The sequence below is a fragment of the Bactrocera neohumeralis genome, chromosome 5 (assembly GCF_024586455.1).
Source record: "Bactrocera neohumeralis isolate Rockhampton chromosome 5, APGP_CSIRO_Bneo_wtdbg2-racon-allhic-juicebox.fasta_v2, whole genome shotgun sequence".
Lineage (NCBI taxonomy): Eukaryota > Metazoa > Arthropoda > Insecta > Diptera > Tephritidae > Bactrocera > Bactrocera neohumeralis.
Genome location: NC_065922.1, coordinates 42,910,847 through 42,932,450, shown reverse-complemented (window position 1 = coordinate 42,932,450; position 21,604 = coordinate 42,910,847). Strand labels below are relative to the sequence as shown.

At 37.4% G+C, this 21,604-nt stretch overlaps 1 protein-coding gene across 4 annotated transcripts in view; it reads right to left on the bottom strand.

The window, feature by feature from the left end:
- The window catches only part of LOC126760570 (uncharacterized), a 439,995-nt gene that overhangs the window by 368,237 nt on the left and 50,154 nt on the right, over nucleotides 1-21,604 (bottom strand). For 3 of the 4 annotated variants that reach the window (XR_007667221.1, XM_050476302.1, XM_050476300.1), the window contains 8 exons: nucleotides 14,934-16,562; nucleotides 12,188-12,273; nucleotides 11,870-12,044; nucleotides 9,586-9,740; nucleotides 9,408-9,505; nucleotides 8,777-8,916; nucleotides 6,449-6,561; nucleotides 2,945-3,076 (listed from right to left, as the gene is read on the bottom strand). Coding sequence is in view for 3 of the 4 variants with exons in the window: in XM_050476302.1 (XP_050332259.1) it covers nucleotides 2,945-3,076; nucleotides 6,449-6,561; nucleotides 8,777-8,916; nucleotides 9,408-9,505; nucleotides 9,586-9,740; nucleotides 11,870-12,044; nucleotides 12,188-12,273; nucleotides 14,934-16,562 (2,528 nt within the window). In the remaining variant the exon portion in view is untranslated. The remainder of the gene's footprint in view (nucleotides 1-2,944; nucleotides 3,077-6,448; nucleotides 6,562-8,776; nucleotides 8,917-9,407; nucleotides 9,506-9,585; nucleotides 9,741-11,869; nucleotides 12,045-12,187; nucleotides 12,274-14,933; nucleotides 16,563-21,604) is intronic. The other variant, XM_050476301.1, reaches the window with a different exon arrangement.

Below are 21,604 nucleotides of genomic sequence, written 5' to 3'. Positions count from 1 at the left end.
TAGCGGGCATCTACTGTACCAGCATTTTGAACTGACCCAAAATCAAATTTCGACTGTATAAAAACTACCAAAAATTTGAGAAAAATTCAAAATTTTTTTAAACGCCACTATTTCCAAAATTTCTATTTTTTATCGACCTTAGATCTTTGTACATGCAATAATTTATATATATAAAATATATATTTATACCCTGAACAGGGTATATTAAGTTTGCCACGAAGTTTGTAACACCCAGAAGGAAGCGTCCGAGACCCTATAAAGTATATATATAAATGAGCAGTATGTTGAGCTGAGTCGATTTAACCATGTCCGTCTGTCTGTCTGTATATATACGAACTAGTCTCTCAGTTTTTAAGATACCGTTTTGAAATTTTGCAAACGTCATTTTCTCTTCAAGAAGCTGCTCATTTGTCGGAACTGCCGATATCGGACCACTATAACATATAGCTGCCATACAAACCAAACGATCGGAATCAAGGGCTTGTATGGAAAACTTGACAAGATATATTCACGAAATTTGGTATAGATTATTTTCTAAGGCAACAATGTAATCTCCGAAAAAATTGTTCAGATCTGATTACTATAGCATATAGCTTCCATACAAACTAGACACATAGTTACTAAAAGAAATGCACCTGTGAAGCGTATGTTAGCTTCGGTGCAGCCGAAGTTAACGTTTATTCTTGTTTTTGGTTAGGTTTATGGGCTACCCCCCGGGTTTGAACTTTTCAAAAAATCGTTTTTTTTATTTGTCTTATTAAATTCTACATGACCTCTGGAATATTGTCCCAAATTTTTAAGTAAATCCGAGTAATAGTTTCGGAGATACAGCCTTGAGAACTTGTGCGATCGAGGCTAGCTAGGCTAAGTGCGCCATGGAGAAAAGCAGAATCACTGCTGCTGATGAGGAACATTTTTAGCGCCGTTGAAGAGATGTCGAGAAACTTCAAAATATTTAATTTTTTTCGATATGTATAAAAAGGGTTTTGACTATTACAGGTTTCAAAAAAGCGAATTTGCCTTGTCACACAGAGCAGTTTTGGTAATGGAAATTTTCAAAGAAGTGTTGTCAATAAAAAAGGTGACATTGACAGGTCATCAAAAACTCCAGATTTGATTTCCCCTACTTTTTGATTGAAGGTTTATAAGATCAAACCAGTAATCCTTGTACTATTGATGAGCTCAAAGCAAGCATTCAGCCAGAAATCATCGCTTTACCACTCGAGATCGTCCAAAAATAATAAAACAAGAACAAACGCTTACTACTATGAGAAAAAAATAGTAAGACTTGCTCATAATTTTAAAATCCTTAATGTATTCTTCAAAATGTATGTCGTCCTTCTCAAAGTAAACATCCTTGGAAGCAATACACTAGAGCCAACGTGTTTTCCAATCCTCGAAATAGTTGTGAAAGTCAATTTCCAGAATAGTCTTCAATGCGCATAGCGATTCACGTTTAGTGGCTTCAATTGACTTAAAACGATATGCCCGATGCGGTCGTTTGAGTTTGCTGAATAGCCATAAGTCACACGGAGCTAAATTAAGTGAGTACAGTTGTGGAACGATATTGGTTGAAGTTTTGGCAAAAAACTCACGAAGAAGTAATGCAGTATCTGACGATGCTTTATCGTGGTGCAAAAATCAAGAATTGTCGGCTTCTTTTTAAGAATAGCTTCAAGCGAGCGACGCATAACACTCAAATAAGTATATTCATTATTAACTGTTTGGCCGGTCGGAGGGAATTCGGAGTACACTACACAACACCACACAAATGTTAACCTTGAATTTTTATTTGCTTTGACGGCTTGGGCTCACCGTTGTCACGATATTTTGCCGATTGATCGTCTGTTTCCAAGTCGTAAGCATAGATCCAAGACTTGGCGCCAGTAATAATTCTTTTCATGACATTCTGGTAGTTGGAAAGAATCGCTTCACAGACGATAACGCGACGCTGTTTTTAGAAGAAATTGAGATATTTTGGAACCAATCGTGCTTTCACTTTTTTCACTGTCCCAAATTATTTTTCAAAATGGTTTTCAGTGATCCTTCCGATATTCCAACAATGCCAGTAAGTTCTCTGACTGTTAATCGTTGATTCTCAAGCACCATTTTCTTCATAGAGTTGTTGATCATAAGTTGATATTGCTGGCCGTCCTGGACGTAGTTCGTCGTCAACGCTTTCTCGACCCTCTTTGAATAATTTGTAACTTAAAAACACTTGTCGCGACAAACAATTGTGACCGAAGGTCTTTTCCAAAATTCTGAATGTTTCGGCACCAGAAGCGTATATTAAGCAATAATTATTATTTTGACGTGACATTTGGCACAGATGTCGCTGACAGCCATACCAACCTAGAATATTTCGACGAATGGATTTTTGCGCAAAGTTGAAATTAAAAAGTCTTACTATTTATTGCCCACCATACACCGAAGCTATAATACCCTTCACAGGTACATTATTCTATAGCATAAAAGGGTACAAGACGATATTTTGCTTGGTTCCCATTGTTTAGTTTGTGTGGTAGCTATAGCTATAGTGATCCGATATCGGCGGTTCTGAAAATGCGCAGCTTCTTGCTGAGAAAAGATCGTGTGAAAAATTGCAAAACGGTGTCTCAAAAACTTAGGTATTAGTTCGCGTATATATAGACAGCAGACGGACGGACAGAGAGACGGTGATAATTTTGCATACTTGATAGGGTATCCGAGGTTTCCTGCTGGGTGTTATAACCTTCATGCAAAAAATAATATACCATGTTAAGGGTATAAAAAAAACAACAATAATCATCATTTTGCTAGGGTCAATAGAGGTGGCCACTTAATCTATTTAGTATTCGAGAAATAGTTCGATTATTGAAATATTCCGAAAAAACATTATTTTCAAATTAACCTAAAAGATGGTGCACCCTGTATATGCGTATTTAATTTAATTTCTTGCACTTACCCGTATGATTTTCTGATCATGCATTATCTTGCGTATGCAATTCACTAGGAATGTCAAAATCATGCCACCCAAGATTAGACCGAAGACAACCATGATAATGTAAATATGCTCAGATCCTTCCGCGGTCTCTTTCTATTATTAAATATAAAAAGAAATATTGGAAATTATTTAGGGATAAATAAAGTTCATTTAAGTTAAATAAATTTAATAGTACGAATTTCATATACGTAGATATAGATATATATTTATATAAATAATATGGATTTAATATATTTACTGCACGCGGAAACCAAATAGATACTTGTTTTTAAACTTGGTACAACCTTTATGATAGTGTGAAGTTGGATTTCTATATGTCACATGCCCCTTCTTGAAATGTTTGGGTAGAGATTATGGAGAAAATTCTCCATAGAAATCGACAGAGTCGTTAAAAATATTACGGAAGTTTCTGCGGATTCTACTTTATCACGAACACAACAGTTAAGTGGCATATCTAGTGGATGGCGCTCCAAATATGAGTCGAAACTGAAAAAAATTAAAATTCGCTGAAGGCACTTTCTTGGTAGTCTTTGTCATATTTGATTTGAAAACTCTTAAAGGCGTCGCAATGTAGTTTGTATACGAAATAAGGTTTCTTCTTCTCTTTAACTTAGGTAAAATGGTATTATCTGAGAACACTTCAACTATCTTTTTATTTGGCTTAGCAGTGCTTACCAATGACCAAATTTCTCAAAGATCTCGACCAAATTCTTTGGTTAGAGAAATGTAAAACCGAAGGAAATGATAAAGCTGATAAAGAAACTTGTAGTTCAAGGCATGATAAGCCGTTATATGTTTATCTAAATGAGTTTCACAGAATTTTGGGACCACTAACTTGATCTACCTTTCTTTAAATTATGAAAAATGGAATTATTCTATTGGATAGTCAAAAAAGTATTTTCGTATTTCTATATTTATTTATTTATTTATTTATTTTTATATTTTTATATTTTTTTATATTTTTATATTTATAATGAACTTTAATAAACCAAATATGTATCACTTTGGTCGACCAATTTTTGCCATTTTTCCGCTAGAGACATTATTCCATCAGTGTAAAGCTTTTCTGGTTTCTCGGCAAAAAACTGCAACAAGTAATTTTCATAGGCTTCTCTTGAAGCCAACTTTGCTCCATTAAGGGAAACAAATGGTAGTCCGATGGTGCAAGGTGGTGGATGCATCAGAACTTCCAGCCAAGCTCTCCCACTTTTTGCCGAGTCATCAAAGATATGTGTGGTCTAGCGTTGTCCTGATGACGAAGCCCTTTCTGTTGATCAGTTCTGGCCGTTTTGGTTTTTGATTGCCTAGCTGGGGCAGCTCATAGTGGACGATTTCAGTCCAATCCCACCAAACACTCAGCATAACCTTTCGTGGCGTCAATCCTGGCTTTGCGACCATTTGTTGAGCTTCACCACGCTTGGACCTTGATCTTTTTCGCACATTATTATCGTATTTGATCCACTTTCCGTCTACTGTTACCATTTGCTTCAGAAATTGTTCGATTTCATTTCGTTTCAGCAAAGAATCGCAGATGTTAATTCGGTGCATTAAGCCCTTTTTAAATGGTTCAAAACCGTTTGATGATGACTATTAAGTTACTTAGCGATGTCATGGCTGCTTATGGAACGGTCTTGGTCAATCTTTTCCATAATTTCATCGACTTTTTCAACGATAGATCGACCAAAGCGAGATGCATTTTTCGCAACGAAATTTCCAGAACGGAGGCGAATGAACCATTGTTGTGCTACATGAACTGATACAGCATCGTATCTATATGAAAACAGGAGGGGGATCGATTCGGATGAAGTTTATTAGAAAATGAACTATAGAAAATCACATGCGGTATATACTTTAGCTTTTTATAACGTTGAGAAAAACCGCTTAGGTGGTATTCCGGATATGTGCGCGGAATCTTCAGTATAAGACTTATCCGAAATTTCTTTTAATCCTCAAACAAAGAGTAAAAAGGTTTCACTCTCTCCACCGTTAGCAAAAGCAAGACGAGAGAGTATGTTTGGTGCTTTTTCACTGGTTTCTTTAAGCTTCCCAGAAATTACATAAGTAGCTAAACACTACTTCAATCGAAGTGAATGTATTTTGAAATATTTCTTTCTCACTTTGTATTGAACTTTTGGGAATAAAAGTTATCAGCGACAAACTTACACACTTTTGATGTCAAGTGAAAAGCTTCAAGTTCTCTTCCAAACAAATATACAAGTATATCATAGTATTCTCCTCTAAACTTATACTTATGTATTGTCAATTTCTCAGTTCGACAGCTGCATTTATAATAAAAGTATATGCCATTAAGTGCAGTTAACAATAACAACATGCGCACTTTACAACTTTGACAGGTTGATAGCTTCATTGTTCGTTCACCATTTCAGTCACTTGATAGTTCATTCGATTCCATTTAAGAGCTAAACTTGACCAATTCCCACTGCAATTGCTGTCATCATAAGGAAGCACGTACGACTTTAACATGCATACTCGTATGTATGTATATATACGATATATGTAAAATGTATGTATATATGTACATTAGGGTGTGCGTTATGTCCCAAGTTGATTATATTTATGCAGAGCAAAGATCAAAAAATTCCATGTTAAATATATTGGAAAAGTGAAATTATTTAGAAATAAAAGTTACTCTAATAAATACATATATATATATTTAGGGTGTTTTTTTTTTAACTATTAATTTTTTTCAGTCCCATTATGAAATTTCTTTGGAAATACCCCAAAAAAATTCCCTGAAAATTTTATTCCTTAATATTAACATTAAGAACTGGACCAAGGCATGTAAAAATTTTCCATAGAAAATACACTACAATCGTGAGTTTTTATCTTTAAATTCCTACAGATCAGAGGTATTTTATGGCATCACTTTAACTTTAGACGCATATTTCTCAGAATTGTTAACTCTACAAAAGTGCTCAGTGCAACAAAGTCGTAACTCACACCGGCGAGGTAGTACGGGGCTCTAAACCTGATTTTTCCAAGAATTTCGCATTTTTTGTATATATCTCGTAAATGACAGGAGCTATAGAAAAAATGTACATGACAAAGTTGTAGGAAATTTTATTTGCTATAAAAAAGGTCTGAGGTCAAAATCGCTATCATTAATACTTTCCGAGATATTCGGTTTTTTAAGTAAGGCTTTATAGGATTTTTATAGATGGTATGTATAAACAAATCTATAAATATGCGCCCAAATTCAAAGCGATGCCATAAGATACCTCTGATCTGTAGGAATTTAAAGATAAAAACTCATGATTGTAGTGTAATTAATTTCGTGACGGGACTGAAAAAAATTAATAGTTCAAAAAAAAAAACGAAAACACCCTAATATACATATATGTATATGTATATAATGTATGTGATAATACGACTAACTGTGGTACTGGACGATTGAACTACTAGCATGCAAGCGAGAAAAAGTAACAATTGATAGAAATCACTTACATTGCAACCCTCCTCGTCCCAACGAAATTTGCAGTTGTCACGTGAATTGCACTTGAGCTTGCGGTCAATGCATGTGGCATCCTCACAATCGTATTCTTCATCTGTGCAACTTCCTAGTATCAAAAACAACAAGAAAAAGTTAATAATATCAAAAATAAATCGAATTAAGTGCAAATATGGAAAAGAAACTTATAAAAAAAGAACTAATAAATAATATCTAATAAAAATAAAAAACACTAACACAGGTATAGAAATTTTTTGTTTGATAACGCTTTGTCATAATTTCGTTTATTAGACCGCAAGATGTCATTAGACGCTATCAAAATCCTAAAGCTTAGATTACATTTTATTATAATGTATCTCCATAAAAGCTAAACAAGAAAAACCGTTAACTTCGGCTGTACAGAAGCCTTCATAGATGAACACCTTATATAAATATGTATTATACCATATGGGTAACTAAATTAGAAAACGTTCCGATTTCTGTTGGATTTCATTCGACGGAAAATTTTTTGTTAGCCAAAGATATCTTATATATACAAGAAATTTGTGTTTAGTTAACACCATTTATAACAAATATCAAGAACGTTTTTGAGTCATAACCTGATTTTGGCTGAAAATTGGTGGGGAACTCAGATATAGAGACCATTATAACATAGGATACTTTTTATCTTTTAATGTTAAAATTTGATATTTCTCATATATACAAAAATTATATTTTAAACCATAAGCATTTGTTCAAAATTCATGTTTGTAGGAATCATTTGAATATATGTTTCAATTTTAAACAGTTCTTCCTCAAAAATAATGCAAAACATATTTATTTTGAAAAATGGGTCATGAGTCAAACAAGAAAAGAATCTCAACTAAATACGCAGTGAAACAGATTATAAGATTTGTTCAGATGTTCAGTATGCATTATACCAAATGAAACAAATCCCAAAAACAAGAGGTCAAAACGCTCTTTCCCGCCGCCTTTTTCGTTTTTCCACCGGTACATCATGTGCAGTCCACTAGAATGACTGTCGATTGGACTCCATTGGGAAATAATGGAGCTATATTTCTATCACTGACGAAAAATTTCGACTTTATTCCGATAGAGAGCACTTAAACACTTCTCAGAATCAGTTATTCGTTGTTTTTGTTGGATTATGAACTTGCGTGGCACCTACTTTGCTCATTTCGCCTGTTTCCAGCTTAGCAAATATCTTTTCAACGGTGGATTTCCCTGAGCCCAAATTCAACAGTATTTTCCCCAAAAAGCCAAATGCTTTATAAACACACGAAATGCTTTATGATCCATTTTTTTGTAAACTAACACAAGTTGTTTCACAAAATATTATATCTCAATAACTAATAGTTATAATCCAACTAATAGAAATCATATAGATGGTAGTAGTATTATCTATGTATCAGCCACAGTGAAGCGTGGACGGGTCCTCTAGTCCATAATAAAAATCAAATCAACGGTTTTTTCGCTCCATTTGAATTCCTGATTACACCACTGCTATTATTTCGAACACAGTTGTATATATAAGATCAGGATAACTAAAGAAGTCATATTCCGAGTGACTGTCTGTCTGTCTGTCTGTCCGTCCATGCAAGCGATAACTTGGGTAAAAACATCTTGCTAAAATTTGGTGCACATGCTCTTTGAACTCAAGGAGGGTTGGTAATGCAGATGGAAAATCGGGAATCAGACCATTGCCACACCTATGAAACGCATTTAATCGAAAACCTGCAATAACTAAGCTCCACAATATCCACTAAGTAGGTTTGACCCTGCCTTCTGATAAATCTAATGTATAGCAAATCTTTTTGGCATCCATATCCACCCTGTAAAAATTGGTAAATTCGGATTATACGCACGCCCACCCCCATATGATGGTTTTGTTGGTTATTTTGTTAAAAACCACTAAAAGTGTTTCGTTAAAACCCACTAAAAGTGATATAAATCCATAAATTAATGCTCCAGAGACATAAAATTTGACACCCGAGATGGTACGAAAGTTCTTTATACGAGCCATTATCACATTTGGACTATGAGTATGACACAGCCCACATTTGAGTGAAAACCCATATCTATTCACATCCCAAAAATTTTCAAAATCGGACCAATTCCGAGACCTAGCCACTAAATATGTGGACTCTAGTGCATATTTCAAATTTCTAGTATTGAAATTCAGAGAGAATAAGAAAATTGATTTGTACTATAGAAGAATTTTAAACTTCCGGTTGTCGCGAAAGCATAAAATGTTCGGTCACACCAGAACTTAGGCATTGCTTACTTATATTGTTATGTTCTTGGTTTTGTTGGTCAGCACTTACCAGATCCTTTATCTCGAAAAGCCGTAAATAAAATGGAGAAAGTTGAATTGATGGCCGCTGGCTCAGCAAAGAAACGAATATTCAGCGTGTTCGAATCGGATGTGATGCCTTCACCAGCAGATCCGCAAAAGTTTTTTTTTCTACAAGTAAAAAATAAGGATTTGCTGAAAACAGCAAGCAAAAATAACAAAAGCAACAACAACAACAACGTTTGACACTATATAAAACATATATATACAACATTTGTTGCTGTTGTTGTCTTTGATTGGTCACGCTGAATGAGTAAAGTGAAATGCGCCACACACACACATACACACAGCCGCCCACACATTCGTCATATTACGCTGTCAGCGAGTGTGAGTTTGTCATTTTGTAATTTTATAGTAAAAGTGACATTGATGATTGAAAGCTATGCATTTATCTGCACACACACACACACAAATACACTCACACATGGTTGTATGGTTTTTATGCTGCTTGTGTTTGCATGTTAAATGAAGTTTGTCGTGATTTTGTGGCCACAATCAAATTGAGCAAGAGCGACAGTAAAATGTTGCCAACACACAGACACACACACACACACACACACTAATGCGCGTTAAATGCTTCCATTTGCCTATTACTTACTCACCTAAGCGGCATGATGGTTTGTTCGGGAAATATGTCCAAGAAATTCGCTTCACAATCATTCGGTTTGACTAAACGGAAATCCACGAATTTCATTTGTATCTGCAAGTATCAGAAAAGAGAGCAAAAGAAAACGTGAAATTAGTTTTAATCAAATTATATTGCTTGGCGTCGCGACTGACCTTCCAATTCTCCTGCACCTGTATGTGCCAAATGCAATCTAACGGCACTCGATTTTTAATCGCAGTATCACGAATGTCTTCGGGCACATCGGTGGAGTTGACGAAATCCTCGAAACCCGACTTTTCGATTGTGCAGTTCAGGTCGGTGGAGGGAGCTGTTGGACAAGCAATTAATACGATTAAAGTGCCACAAGAAAACACTTAAATACACACAAACACATATATTTTATTGAAGATATTTAAAGTAATATGAAAAAAATGTTAATTTCGTTGGATATCGGTTGTATCGTATATTGATCTAATATCGATGATTCCGACAACTGCGCAGCTGTTTGAGGAGAAAAGAACGTGTGCGAAATATCTGATCGATGTCGCAAAAACTGAAGAACTAGTTCGGGTATATGCAGACGGACATGGCTAATATAATTATAGTACAATATCTCACATATTAACCGATATATTCAGCAAAATTCAATCAAAGGATCTTCTTATTCTTTATTGGCGCAAACCGAGTTTACAACAGTGCGACAGTCGTGTCTTCTGTTCGCTGTTTTGCTCCAAATGGAGATTCCAAGTGTACCCAGGTCTTTCCAACTTTCTTTCGAAAATTCGTAACGTCGACTCATCAGATGTTGTCATCGTCTATGCCTCTGCATCATATAGCAGGACGGGAATAATAAGTGACTTGTAGAGTTTGGTCTTTGTTCATCGAGAGAGGACTTTACTTCTCAATTGCCTGCTCAGTCCGAAGTAGCACCTATGCTACTGCGTTGGATTTCGAGATTAACGTTGTTTTCCGTGTTACTGCTGGTTCAGGGTCTACGATTTCAAAGTTATGACTGTCAACAGTGACGTAGGAGCCAAGTCGCGAGTACGACGACTGTTTGTTTAATGACAGGAGATATTTCGTCTTGCCCTCGTTCACCACCAGACCCATTTGCTTCGCTGCCTTGTCCATTCTGGAGAAAGCAGAACTAACGGCGCGGGTGTTGAGACCAATGATATCAATATCAACGGCGTACGCCAGCTGCTGTATACTCTTATAGAATATTGTCCCTTATCTATTCAGCTCCGCAGCTCATATTATTTTCTCTAGCAGTAGATTGAAGAAGTCGCACGATAGGGAAACGTCTTGTTTGCAACATATTTTGGTATCGAACGGTTTGGAGAGGTCCTTCCCGATCCTGACCGAGCTTTTGGTTTTGCTCAACGTCAGTGTACACAGTCGTATTAGTTTTGCGGTATACCAAATTCACACATAGCGGCAAAAAAGCAGCTTCTTTTCGTGCTGTCAATAGCAGTTTTGAAATATACGAAGAGGTGGTGTGTGTCGATTCTCTTTTTACTGGTCTTTTCCAATACTTTGCGCACGGTGAATATCTGGTCAATTGTTGGTTTTCTAGGCCTAAAGCCACACTGATGCGGTCCAATCAGTTTGTTGACGGTGGGCTTTAATCTTTCACACAGTTTGCTCTATAAAACCTTATATACGATGTTGAGGAGACTTATCCTACGGTAGTTGGCACAGATTGTGGGGTCTCCCGTTTCGTGGATCGGACAGGGTCCACCTAAATTTCAATCGTCGGGTATGCTTTCACCCGACCATATTCTACTTGTACAAAGAAGCTGATGCATGCTCTTTATCTGTTTTCCGCTGCCGTATATGAATAGTTCGGCCGGCAATCCGTCAGCCCCCGCCGCTTTGTTGTTCTTCATGATCGAGCAATGGAAAGTCCGCTCCATCATAATCGGAACTTTCCCACTCGTGTGTACTTCTATAAATGGCTCCATCTTCCCAATCAAAAGATCGGAATCATTAAATTAAATATATATGGAGTCTTGCGAATCCACTGAACAAATGAAAGATATTTTAGGCACAAAGTCAAATTATTAATCGGAAAACTTGCTATGTAATTCCATTAAGACATCTGACAAAAAAAAAAACGAAATTTTCGATATAAAGTCGACTATGTTCATCGAGGTGCTCCTATCACATATCGGGAGCTTTAAAAGTTATAGCCCTAATTTAGAAGAACTAAGCCAAATCAGAGGATGCGTAAGAACCTCCCAATCAAGCTGCTGAATTTTTTAGCGAGTCACGATCGATGAGTGTGACCTGGCATTGTCCTGACCTAACTCACTTCTTTTAAATGGCTGCGAAATTTTTTTTTTTTAGTTATTTTCGGTATTATACGAGTAGTTTTATAAGCTATCTTATACGGTATAAATATTTTGCGAAGCAGTAATAACTTAAACTCTTTTAACTTCGTTGCTATCAACTCACCTTCTTTACTGCGATCCATAAATTCGAAAACGGCTGTAAAACCCGAGTACTCGATACTCTCATCCGATTGAAAATGCAACCAGAGGTAACGTTCTTTCGATGTGATTTCCGGTGGAAAATCCGTACCACAATATTTGCCAAGCAAGTTCGAGAAGCCGTACTGGCCATCACGTATCTATATATATATATATACACATACACATACAAATGAAATAAAGCATACATATATGGTTGAGAATGAAATATAAAGCACGAGTATTTACACTACCGTTTAACACTTTATACAAGCAAATGAGCCATATAATTGAGTGCTCTTACCTCGAGAACATCAAATTTGCATTCCTCTTTCGCTTCAATGTGGAATGAATTGCGAAAATCTAAACGGATTATCTGTCCTGGCGGCGCTACAGGAGCCAAAGAGCCAAAGTAAAGATGAAAAATAAAACGTCAGAAAAAACACACACATAATAAGATAAAGTGATACAAAATGTAGCAACCAATCGGCGGAAGTAAACGCCATCAGCTCAAAAGCTCACGTGTACATAACAACACCCGTGTGTATAGCCACAGGTGGGGGGGGGGACTCACAAGGGTTCGATTAAAAAGTTAAGAGCTGGACGGCGAAATAAATGTTGGATTAATTATATTACTAGGGTGTTGAAGTGCAATATATTTTTGTGTTTTTGAGGAGTTTCCGATAATATGTATAGTCGCATTGTTTCAGGAGTCTATTCTTGAATACCTGTGCTTCTTCTTCCACTCACTGGTATCTAATGCAACAGAAGAAAAGGTCTATAATTTGTAATGAAAAAGACAAAATTGTGGCAGTATCTGCATGGGTCATGAAACTTTCTCCAAGAAAAGATTATTTTTTAATATGAATCGGTCCTCTTTTATTCATTAGAAGCTTATATTTTGAGTATTTGAGTAGAAAATGTATCTCAAAGTCTTTGCAGATCGCTGGTATTCATCTATCCTCAAACCCTGATACCAGTGCTCGATAATATCAACATTTGTTATTTGAATATAAATATACCTAACCTGACATGAGTGGGTTTGTGACGTCAAAAGCTTTCAGGAGCTTCCAGCAGAGTTGTTGTAATTAAGGGGAATATATATTTTAGTTTGCGGATAATACGAGTAATTGGGAACTTATTTTAGGAAAATCTCTAAGTGATTCAGTTGCGTGGCTAGACGTTTTAATAGGTTATATGACAGTATCCAGAAAAATAAGATGCCAACCTGTTATGATGTAAAGCTTCTATTTGTTAGAGAATATTTTCTCAAAATTTTGAAAACTGAAAACAAAATGCTTGGCGTTTAAATAAAAATAACCGTTGCAAATTTGAGATACACTATTTTACTAGTTTTGAATATAGTTTAAGGGTTATATCCACTTGTGAATTAAAAATAAAAAAAAAAATATTTTATAGTTTGAAAATTTCACACAATCTTCTTAGAAATATTTGGCTTACGAAACCGTAGTTAAGCCAATACTGATCTATGGTGTATTTGTCTGTTGATTTGGATTGCTACAAGTTTTGAATATAGTGAAGGGTTATATCCACTTGTGAATTAAAAAAAAAAAAAATATAAACAACTCTTCTTACAATATTACGAAACGTAGTTAATGCCATCCGGTGAATGCCGATAAATTGTTGTGAAGGTTGCTTTCAGATTTAAGGAAGCTGGCTAGGACCATTCCGGAATTCTCTCTCACTTCGATTACAGCCCTAACTTGGACTACTGCGTAGCGTAACGTACTCCTAGCGGCGTCTTTTCTTCGTATATATCTCTCAGGAATCGGAGTCGCTGCAGAAAGGGGCAGTGAGCTTTTTTCACGGATGAATCGAAGCTCAAGGATTCTTTCAGATTGTCGGATTACTGCAGAAGCCATCAAGGTAGCAGCACAAGTACTTCTACAAAGTGCGACCTCTTTTGAAGAGGTAAAATTTTGAAAAGTGAAAGAGTGTACAGTGTACACTGTATACTCCAATGAAAGAGCTGCTATACAAGCCTGCGAACTCACTGTCATAAAGCTCACAGCTAGTCTAGAAGTACATAACCTCACCAGCTATGACATTAAGGTATTTCCAAATTAAATTTGTCTGGGTGGCTGATCATAACGGAATAGTCGGAAACTGTTCGGCTAATGAGCTTGCAAGAAAGGGCACCCTTACTCAAATCTCAATTGAATGGAATCGAGGAAATGTTGCTTTACTTCTTACGAGCTCAGTAACCGTTTGTTAGCACTAGTGGTGTTAGCAAAAGCCTTCTGGTCCAGAGAGTCACATGGAACAACTGAATAACAATGGCATCACGTAGACTCAGCCGTTATTATTATATTAGGTAATAAACCTCTTAGATATATTTGACCTTTTTTACTACAATTTCAGGTAATAATCAGAAAAAACTTTCTCGCCGCCAGACACTATTTTGGGAAGACCTTCGGAACCAATGGAATCCAAATTTTTACACAATAAATGTTCGATTATTAGAGTATATTAAATTGTGTAAACGTGCATTATTTTTATTTGTTTATTGAATAAGATGATTCTTCAAAAATATCACAGGTAAACGAGTATTTTTATATGCAAGTGAGTATTACTGTTTAAGGCTGAAACAATTTTATTAGACCCCCGGTATAACTGTACAATGCAAAGATTTAAAATTTTGAAAATTAAATTTAAATTTTTTTGTCAACGCAGCGAACCTTTATCAAGCCCCCTCACCCCTCACCCCTCAGATGTGACTACAAACAGCGTCGCATGAATAAAAAATGGGATTTATACATACTTAAACGTGGCACAAGTATTTACACCTATATAAATATATACATATGTATATATACTTGTAGCTTTCGCTTTCATGTTCGCGCGTTTATTGTAACGGCAGGTGTGTGGCGTGTGCTTTGCCAATTATGTATACACGTGTGCTTTATGTTCGAACGAAACGACGTTAACGCAACACCTTGGCGCCCGGGGCGTATGAGTTATGTATGCGTAATTCTTAACATGCAACATGCCGCATTCAACTCTCGAACTCACGACTTCCGACAACTCACCTTTAATCACGCGTGTACAGCTGATGTTCTTTGGGTAATCGTTCGGATAATCGGGACTGTAGAATTCGTTTTTCGCCGCATCACCCTCATTAAACTTGCGGCATTTGTCTATCGGCTCCTCCTCCGCTTGACGCACCCAGCGATTGCGCTGCTGCTGCTGCCTTTGCTGCTGTTCTTGCTGCTTCGCCGACATTTGTACGAGCGCCGCAAAGCTGTGTGTGTTGCCGTAGTTCGCCGCAGCAGCGTGGTCCCTGTTGCCGGCGGCGTCTAAGTATGAGCTGGAAAATTTGTGTTGATATTGACGAACCACTTCCATTTCCTCATGCCTTGCCGCAATCATTGGCGCATCCGTTTCCGTCGTGCGCTTCAAGTCGTCGGTGGCGTCGGTGGCGTCGTTGGCGTCAGTTGCTTTGTAATCGTATGAAATGCGCGCTGACTCAAATTGCTTGCTTTGTGTTCTTAGCGTTTTTGTTGTTGTTGCTGATGGTGTTGGCGTTATTATGAATGTGTCTACTACTGTTATTCTTCTTGTTGTTGCTGCAGTTATTGGCGTTGTAATGCCATCAACAATGTCGTTGCTATTGCGGTTATTGTTGTTGTTGTTGCTGTTGCTGTTGCTCTTACCGTTGATTGCTATTTGCGTTTGTGCTGTAGCTGTCACATTCGCCAACTCGCCGCCACGCCTCACAGGCGTTGCCACAATCATCGCTGCGGATGCCTGCGTGCTGCCGCTGTCGCCTAACAGAGTATGGCCGATGTACTTTTGCGGTTGCTTTGCGCTTCTATTGCCAGCAACAACAACCAGTGTCTGTGTGTGTTGCGGTTGCTGTTGTTGGTGCTGCCTTTCATGCTGCTGCTTCTGTTGTTGTTGTTGCTTTCGCTCTTCGTGTTGCCGTTGACGTTGTTGCTTATATATCATTGTGCCTTTCGCATTTATGCCGCTGACATTTATATTGGCCATGTTGTCAGGCGGCAACTTTATTGTGCTGCCACTGTGTCGCGTTGTGATTGCGCTTGTTGCTATTGTAATTGTGGTCGTCGTCGGTTTACTTGCGGCTAACGTTGTTGCCGTGCTGACGCTTAGCATTTTTGTTGCTATTTTTGTTGGATTTGTTATTTGTTTTATTGTTGTTGTGGTTGTTGCTGCTGCTGCTGCTGGGCTTGTTGTGGGTTTTTCGACCATTATTGTCATCGATTGAGGCGTTGAAACCATATGTTCCTCCAGTTCTTGTTCCAGCTCCTGCTTCGGCTCCACCTTCTCCGCCGGCAGCGCTCGATCCGCTAACTGCTGCAATTGCTGACGCCACAGCTCCTGCCTGCTCGGTGCACTAATGTACATTTTGTTGCTGTTTTTACTGTTCCTGTTGCCGTTGGCAATCAACAGATTTGAATGGTAGTTGTTAAAATTATTTTTATTGTTGTTGTTCTTATCGTTGACATTGTACCTGTTGGCGTCAATGAAACCCATTGCTTCTAGCATTTTCATTGTACGCAATGTATTTGCTTGCATTGTTGTCGTTCTTGTTGTTGTTGTTGTTGACATTATTGTTGTTGTTGTGTTAGCTGTTGTTCCTTTGGTTGTCGTTTGTTTATTGTTGTCAGCAAAATTCGTGTGTATATCTGGCGAAACTAGAAGATGTGTGAGTAGAAAGAGAGAGAAAGCGAGTGAGAATACATAAAATACAGTTACTGCCAGTAAAAGTGTGTGAGTGTGTGTGCGTGCACAATTTGTATGACTTTGCGGTCATGAAATGTTGAAAAATTGCGGACTTGTAAAAATATAAACACAAACAAAAGTAAACAGAGCAAAATACACAGGTGAGCAAGAGCCACAGCCACAGCCACAGCCAGGGCAAGAGCAAGTGCAAGAGCAAGAGCCAGCCAGGTGTCTCGGCGAACAAGTGTTCAATGGCAATTTCCGGCTATTTTCCCACAGCACAACTCTGTAGCTTGTCTGTTATCGCAACGAGCAAGTGTTTCGTGACACGTTCCCTTTTATCTGCCGCCGACCAATTTATCTAAAAATATGCGTGTATTTGTGTGCCACACACACACACTCTCGGTTTCCACATTTTTCATTTTTGCTTTGACCATGTAAAAATGTTTGGTTGTTGCGTTGTATGTACAAGGAAATGAGAGAATGTAAATATTGCTGGCTTCGGCCAGCCATAATTTAAGTGCAGAGCGCAGCAGCAAAGGAGAATTGCAAATATTTGTATAAACGCATTTATTATGCTTCCTTCCACCTTTCCTGTATTAGTTTAGCTTTGAAAATATGCTATTTGCAAGTCAATATGGCGAGAATTTAAATCAATTGCATTGCATAACAACTAAATTATTCACTTTGATTTGGCTAAGGAGGACAACATAAATCTACAGGGGAACCCGTTTAAAAGTGACGACCATGTGTGCGAACTTTGTGTGTTTCAATATCTACATATGTGAATCTCGGGACTTAACAGGTTATTCAAAAAGTTTCGTCGTTCGATAAGAAAGGGCGCTGCAATTAGCCCACTTTGTTTTGTTGGTACACTCTTCATATAAACGTATGTATGTGAAGTTTCGTTTCAATCTGTCAATTCATTCTTTGTTTACAAGCCATTTAGTGGCGCCTTGTCACAGTATATTTTTATAATGGAAAAAATTGAAAATCGTGCAGTGAAAAAATTCTTATTTTTGGAAGGTGTAGCACCAAAAGAAATTCACGAACGAATGTTAAAAATGTATAATGATTGTTCACTTACAATTAGAACAGTAGAAAGATGGGTTTCTGAATTTAAACGTGGTCGTACAAGCCTTGAAGACGATCCACGCGAAAACGTTCAAAATGCGCATCAACACCAGAAATCGTAGCCAAAATACAGGATATGGTTTTGGAAGATCGTCGATTGACTGAGGGAGATTTAGTAGAGGCTCTACACAACTCATTAGGCAGTGTGAGTCATAATTTAAATGAAATTTTGGGTTTTAGAAAGCTGTGTGCACAATGGGTGCCGCATCCGCTAACAATGGAACAAAACGAACTGAGACCTTCTAAGCAACATTTGGAGCATTTTAAAAAGGATAAAGTGGATTTTGTGCATCGATTCAGCACTATGGATGAGCCTTGGGTCTATCACCATGATCCCGAATCAAAACAAGGGGCTAAAGAGTGGTGTGAACCTGGTTGTTCGGCTTCGAAACGAGTTCCTGTTCGGAAATCGGTCAAGAAGAATATGTCATCAATTTTTTGGAATGCGAGAGAAACTTCGTTTGTGTGTGTCGTTTGCAAACCGGTAAGACAATTGATTCTCAATATTATTGCAACCTTTTGGACAAGTTGAAGGAAATAATTCGTGAAAAAAGAACCGGGTTGCAGAAGAAAAACATCATTTTTCATCAGGACAATACACCGTGTCACGAAAGCATTTTGACAATGGATAAAAACCATGAATTAAAGTTCAAATTGTTGGAGCATCCACCGTATTTACCAGATTTGGCCCCCAGCGACTTCCATTTGTTTCCAGAACTCAAAAAATTAATGCGTGGCTAGCTTTTTTCATCAAATGAAGAGGTCATAACGGCTGTTGAAGCGTATTTTGCAGACCTTCCGGATTCTCACTTCAGGGATGGGATCCGCAGATTGGAGGATCGTTGGAGCATGTGTATTAATGTTCAGGGATATTATACTGAATAATAAAGTGTATTTTGGATCATAAAAGTTTGTTTTTCTTATCAAACGACAAAACTTATTGAACAACCTAGTGTAAAGCGAAGTCTTTTATAAAGATATCAATAATTAAATTCTGGTAGTGCGATATATTGTCTATTGTACCCTCTCTTGGTTTCGAAACACTTCATTTAATCCAGTTGAAACAAAGAGACATAGTAAAGCTTCTGGGTTTAATTTTCTTAGCGGAGACATTGTCGCTATTGCTTTACTCCTCCTGCTATTGCAGAACAATCAAGTGGTATGTGGTATCTGCCTCATGGTCACAGAACCGACATAGATCTGTAAAACAGTATCCCAATATATGCAGGTGGCACTTTATTCAGCAGTCACCTGCATAAAATACTTCTAGTTTCCTTAATATGCCACTATGGAGAACATTTAGCTGCTTGAATCTAATTGCAATAAATTCTCCCAGTACTATTGGCTTGGTTGCGCAGCTTCTTTCTCTAGAAAAGAGGCAAGGTGGTTACCCTTGATGCCTCCATGCTGATGAAATGTTATAAGTTATGGATCCACAGTTAAAAATTTTGATGCCCTAATCATCATATCATAAAATTGTTGAAGTTATGTTTAACTATCACTGAGATTGACGACATGTCACTTTTTCAAAGTAATGGCGTTGCCAAAAAGACTGTCATCGTTAGGACCACACAAGTGGCCATCTGTTTCTGGGCGTTTATTACCCTATTCTTTCCCAGTCCTGGAGGAGTCAAGGCTAAAGTAGACCTCTTTGGCGTCATGTTCACGACGGCATAGAATGGGGTGAGGTCCAGAACAACTTTCAATGCAGTGTTTGGGCACATGTCAACCTTTGCACTTTCTTCAGCTGTTTGACAACAGTTGTTAGTGAAACCCTTGCCATCTAAGATACTTCTTTATATGTACATAGTGTACTACTGATGAAAAAAATAAGACTTTTGAATTTAAATTTCGCGTGGAAACCCGTCGTAATATTTTTTTTTTAGATTGGTATGACCGTCGGCGACAACTGTTTTAAATGTCACATCAAAATAATCATTGGTGTTTACTATACGCCTTTCGGAAGTACATAAAATGCATTCGGCGCTTTTTACGATGAGCAAATTTACTCCAATAAATTTTGTGTGCGGAATCAAATTTCTGGTGCCGAAACGTTCAGAATAATGGAAAAAGACTTCGGTGATAATTGTTTTTGACTGTTTGATGATCAACTCGTCAATAAAATAAAGGAATTGATGATTGTTAATCGCCGATTAACAGTCAGAGATCTTACTGACTTCTGGCTATTCGGCAAACTCAAACGGGGATTACTTTGCGGGGGACGAAATAGATTTTAAAGAAAAATTTAGAATTTTAAAATTAATAAAAAATAACAAAGTCATATTTTGCTCATTATAGGACAGCCAGCGTTTTATGTTTATCTACCAGCGCCAGGCGTTTTCACACCATCAGTGGGTTAGTATTCATTCTACAGTGTAATGAATAGTCTTAGTGCAAAACGAGATTAATTGTTGACGTTTTTTACAATGTTAGAAAGGGGAGTTAAGGTGGAAAATTGCATTTCAAAATGAAAAAGAGAGATAAACTCGTTAAATCTTCGTACACTATTAAAAACTGGCGCTTTTGGTTTCTTATCTTTCATAATTTTTTAATCATTAATAGTTGAATATTCTAGACCAACGTTACCCATTGTTGTTTGTTTTAACAACAATTGACGATTATTAAAGCCTAAAATATTAAATATTTACAAATGCAATTTAAAAGACCTGTCACCAACTACTTAAAATCTGATATCCATTTTATGAAATAGATAGGAGTTTTTTCTCAATTTCTCCTTATTTAATATTTTCTGCTCTACGTATTTAGTAATCATGCTCCATCTAAACTTACAGACAAAAACACTCTCTAACTCACCCTTTATTTTACTAGTTCTGATACGGCAGTATCTGGGAAAGTTTGTATGATTTTTTCTTGTTGCTCTTAGATTTGCATTAAATAGTGTTTAAAGTATCTTTGAAAAAGGATTGCCGGCCGAGTTATTCTAACACGGCAGCGAAGAACTGATAAGGAGCTTGCCAGCATCTTTGTAGAATATGGTTGGAGGAAAGCATGCCCGACGTTTGGAATTAAGTGTGCTCTGCCTAATCCACAAAATAGTAGACCGCACAATCAGTGCCAACTACCGTGAGTTAAGCCTCCTCAACATCGCGAATAAGGTTCTATCAAGCGTATTGTGTGAAAGATCAAAGCCCACCGTCAACAGACCGATTGAACCTTATCCGTGTGGCCTTAGGTCTGAAAAACCAACAACTGACCAAATATTCAGCACGCGACAAATCTTGGAAAAGACCCGTAAAAAGATGATCCATCTCTTCGTCGATTTCAAAGCTGTTTTTGACTACCGCTATGTATGAACTTGGTATCCCCACAAAGCTGCTTTCTCTAGACTGGATAAGGACTCGAAGCGTATGGGTCTGGTTGTGAACCAGGACAAGTTGAAATATCTCTTGTCATCAAACCAACAGTCATTATATTCGCGACTTGGCTCGCACGTCACTGTTGACAGTCATAACTTTGCAGTCGTAGATAATTTCGTCTATGTTGGAGGCATCATCAACGCCAACAACAACAATACCAGCATTGAAATCCAAAATAGCATCACTTTTGCTAAAAGTTGCCACTTTGGTCCGAGCAGGCAAATGAAAAGTAAAGTTCTTTCCCGACGAACAAAGACCAAACTCTACAGGTCCCTCATCATTCCCGTCCTGCTATATGGTGTCAAAGCATGGGCAATGATATCAACTGATTTGTCGACCCTAGCAGCTATCGAGAAAAAGGTTTTGCGTAAGATGTATGGTCTCTTGTGCATTGGCAACGGCGAGTACCGTAGTAGATGGAACGATGATCTTCACTAAGGTTCATATTCAGGTATAACCTTACTATGCTTACTATTCTTTATATATGCATATCTAATTCGATT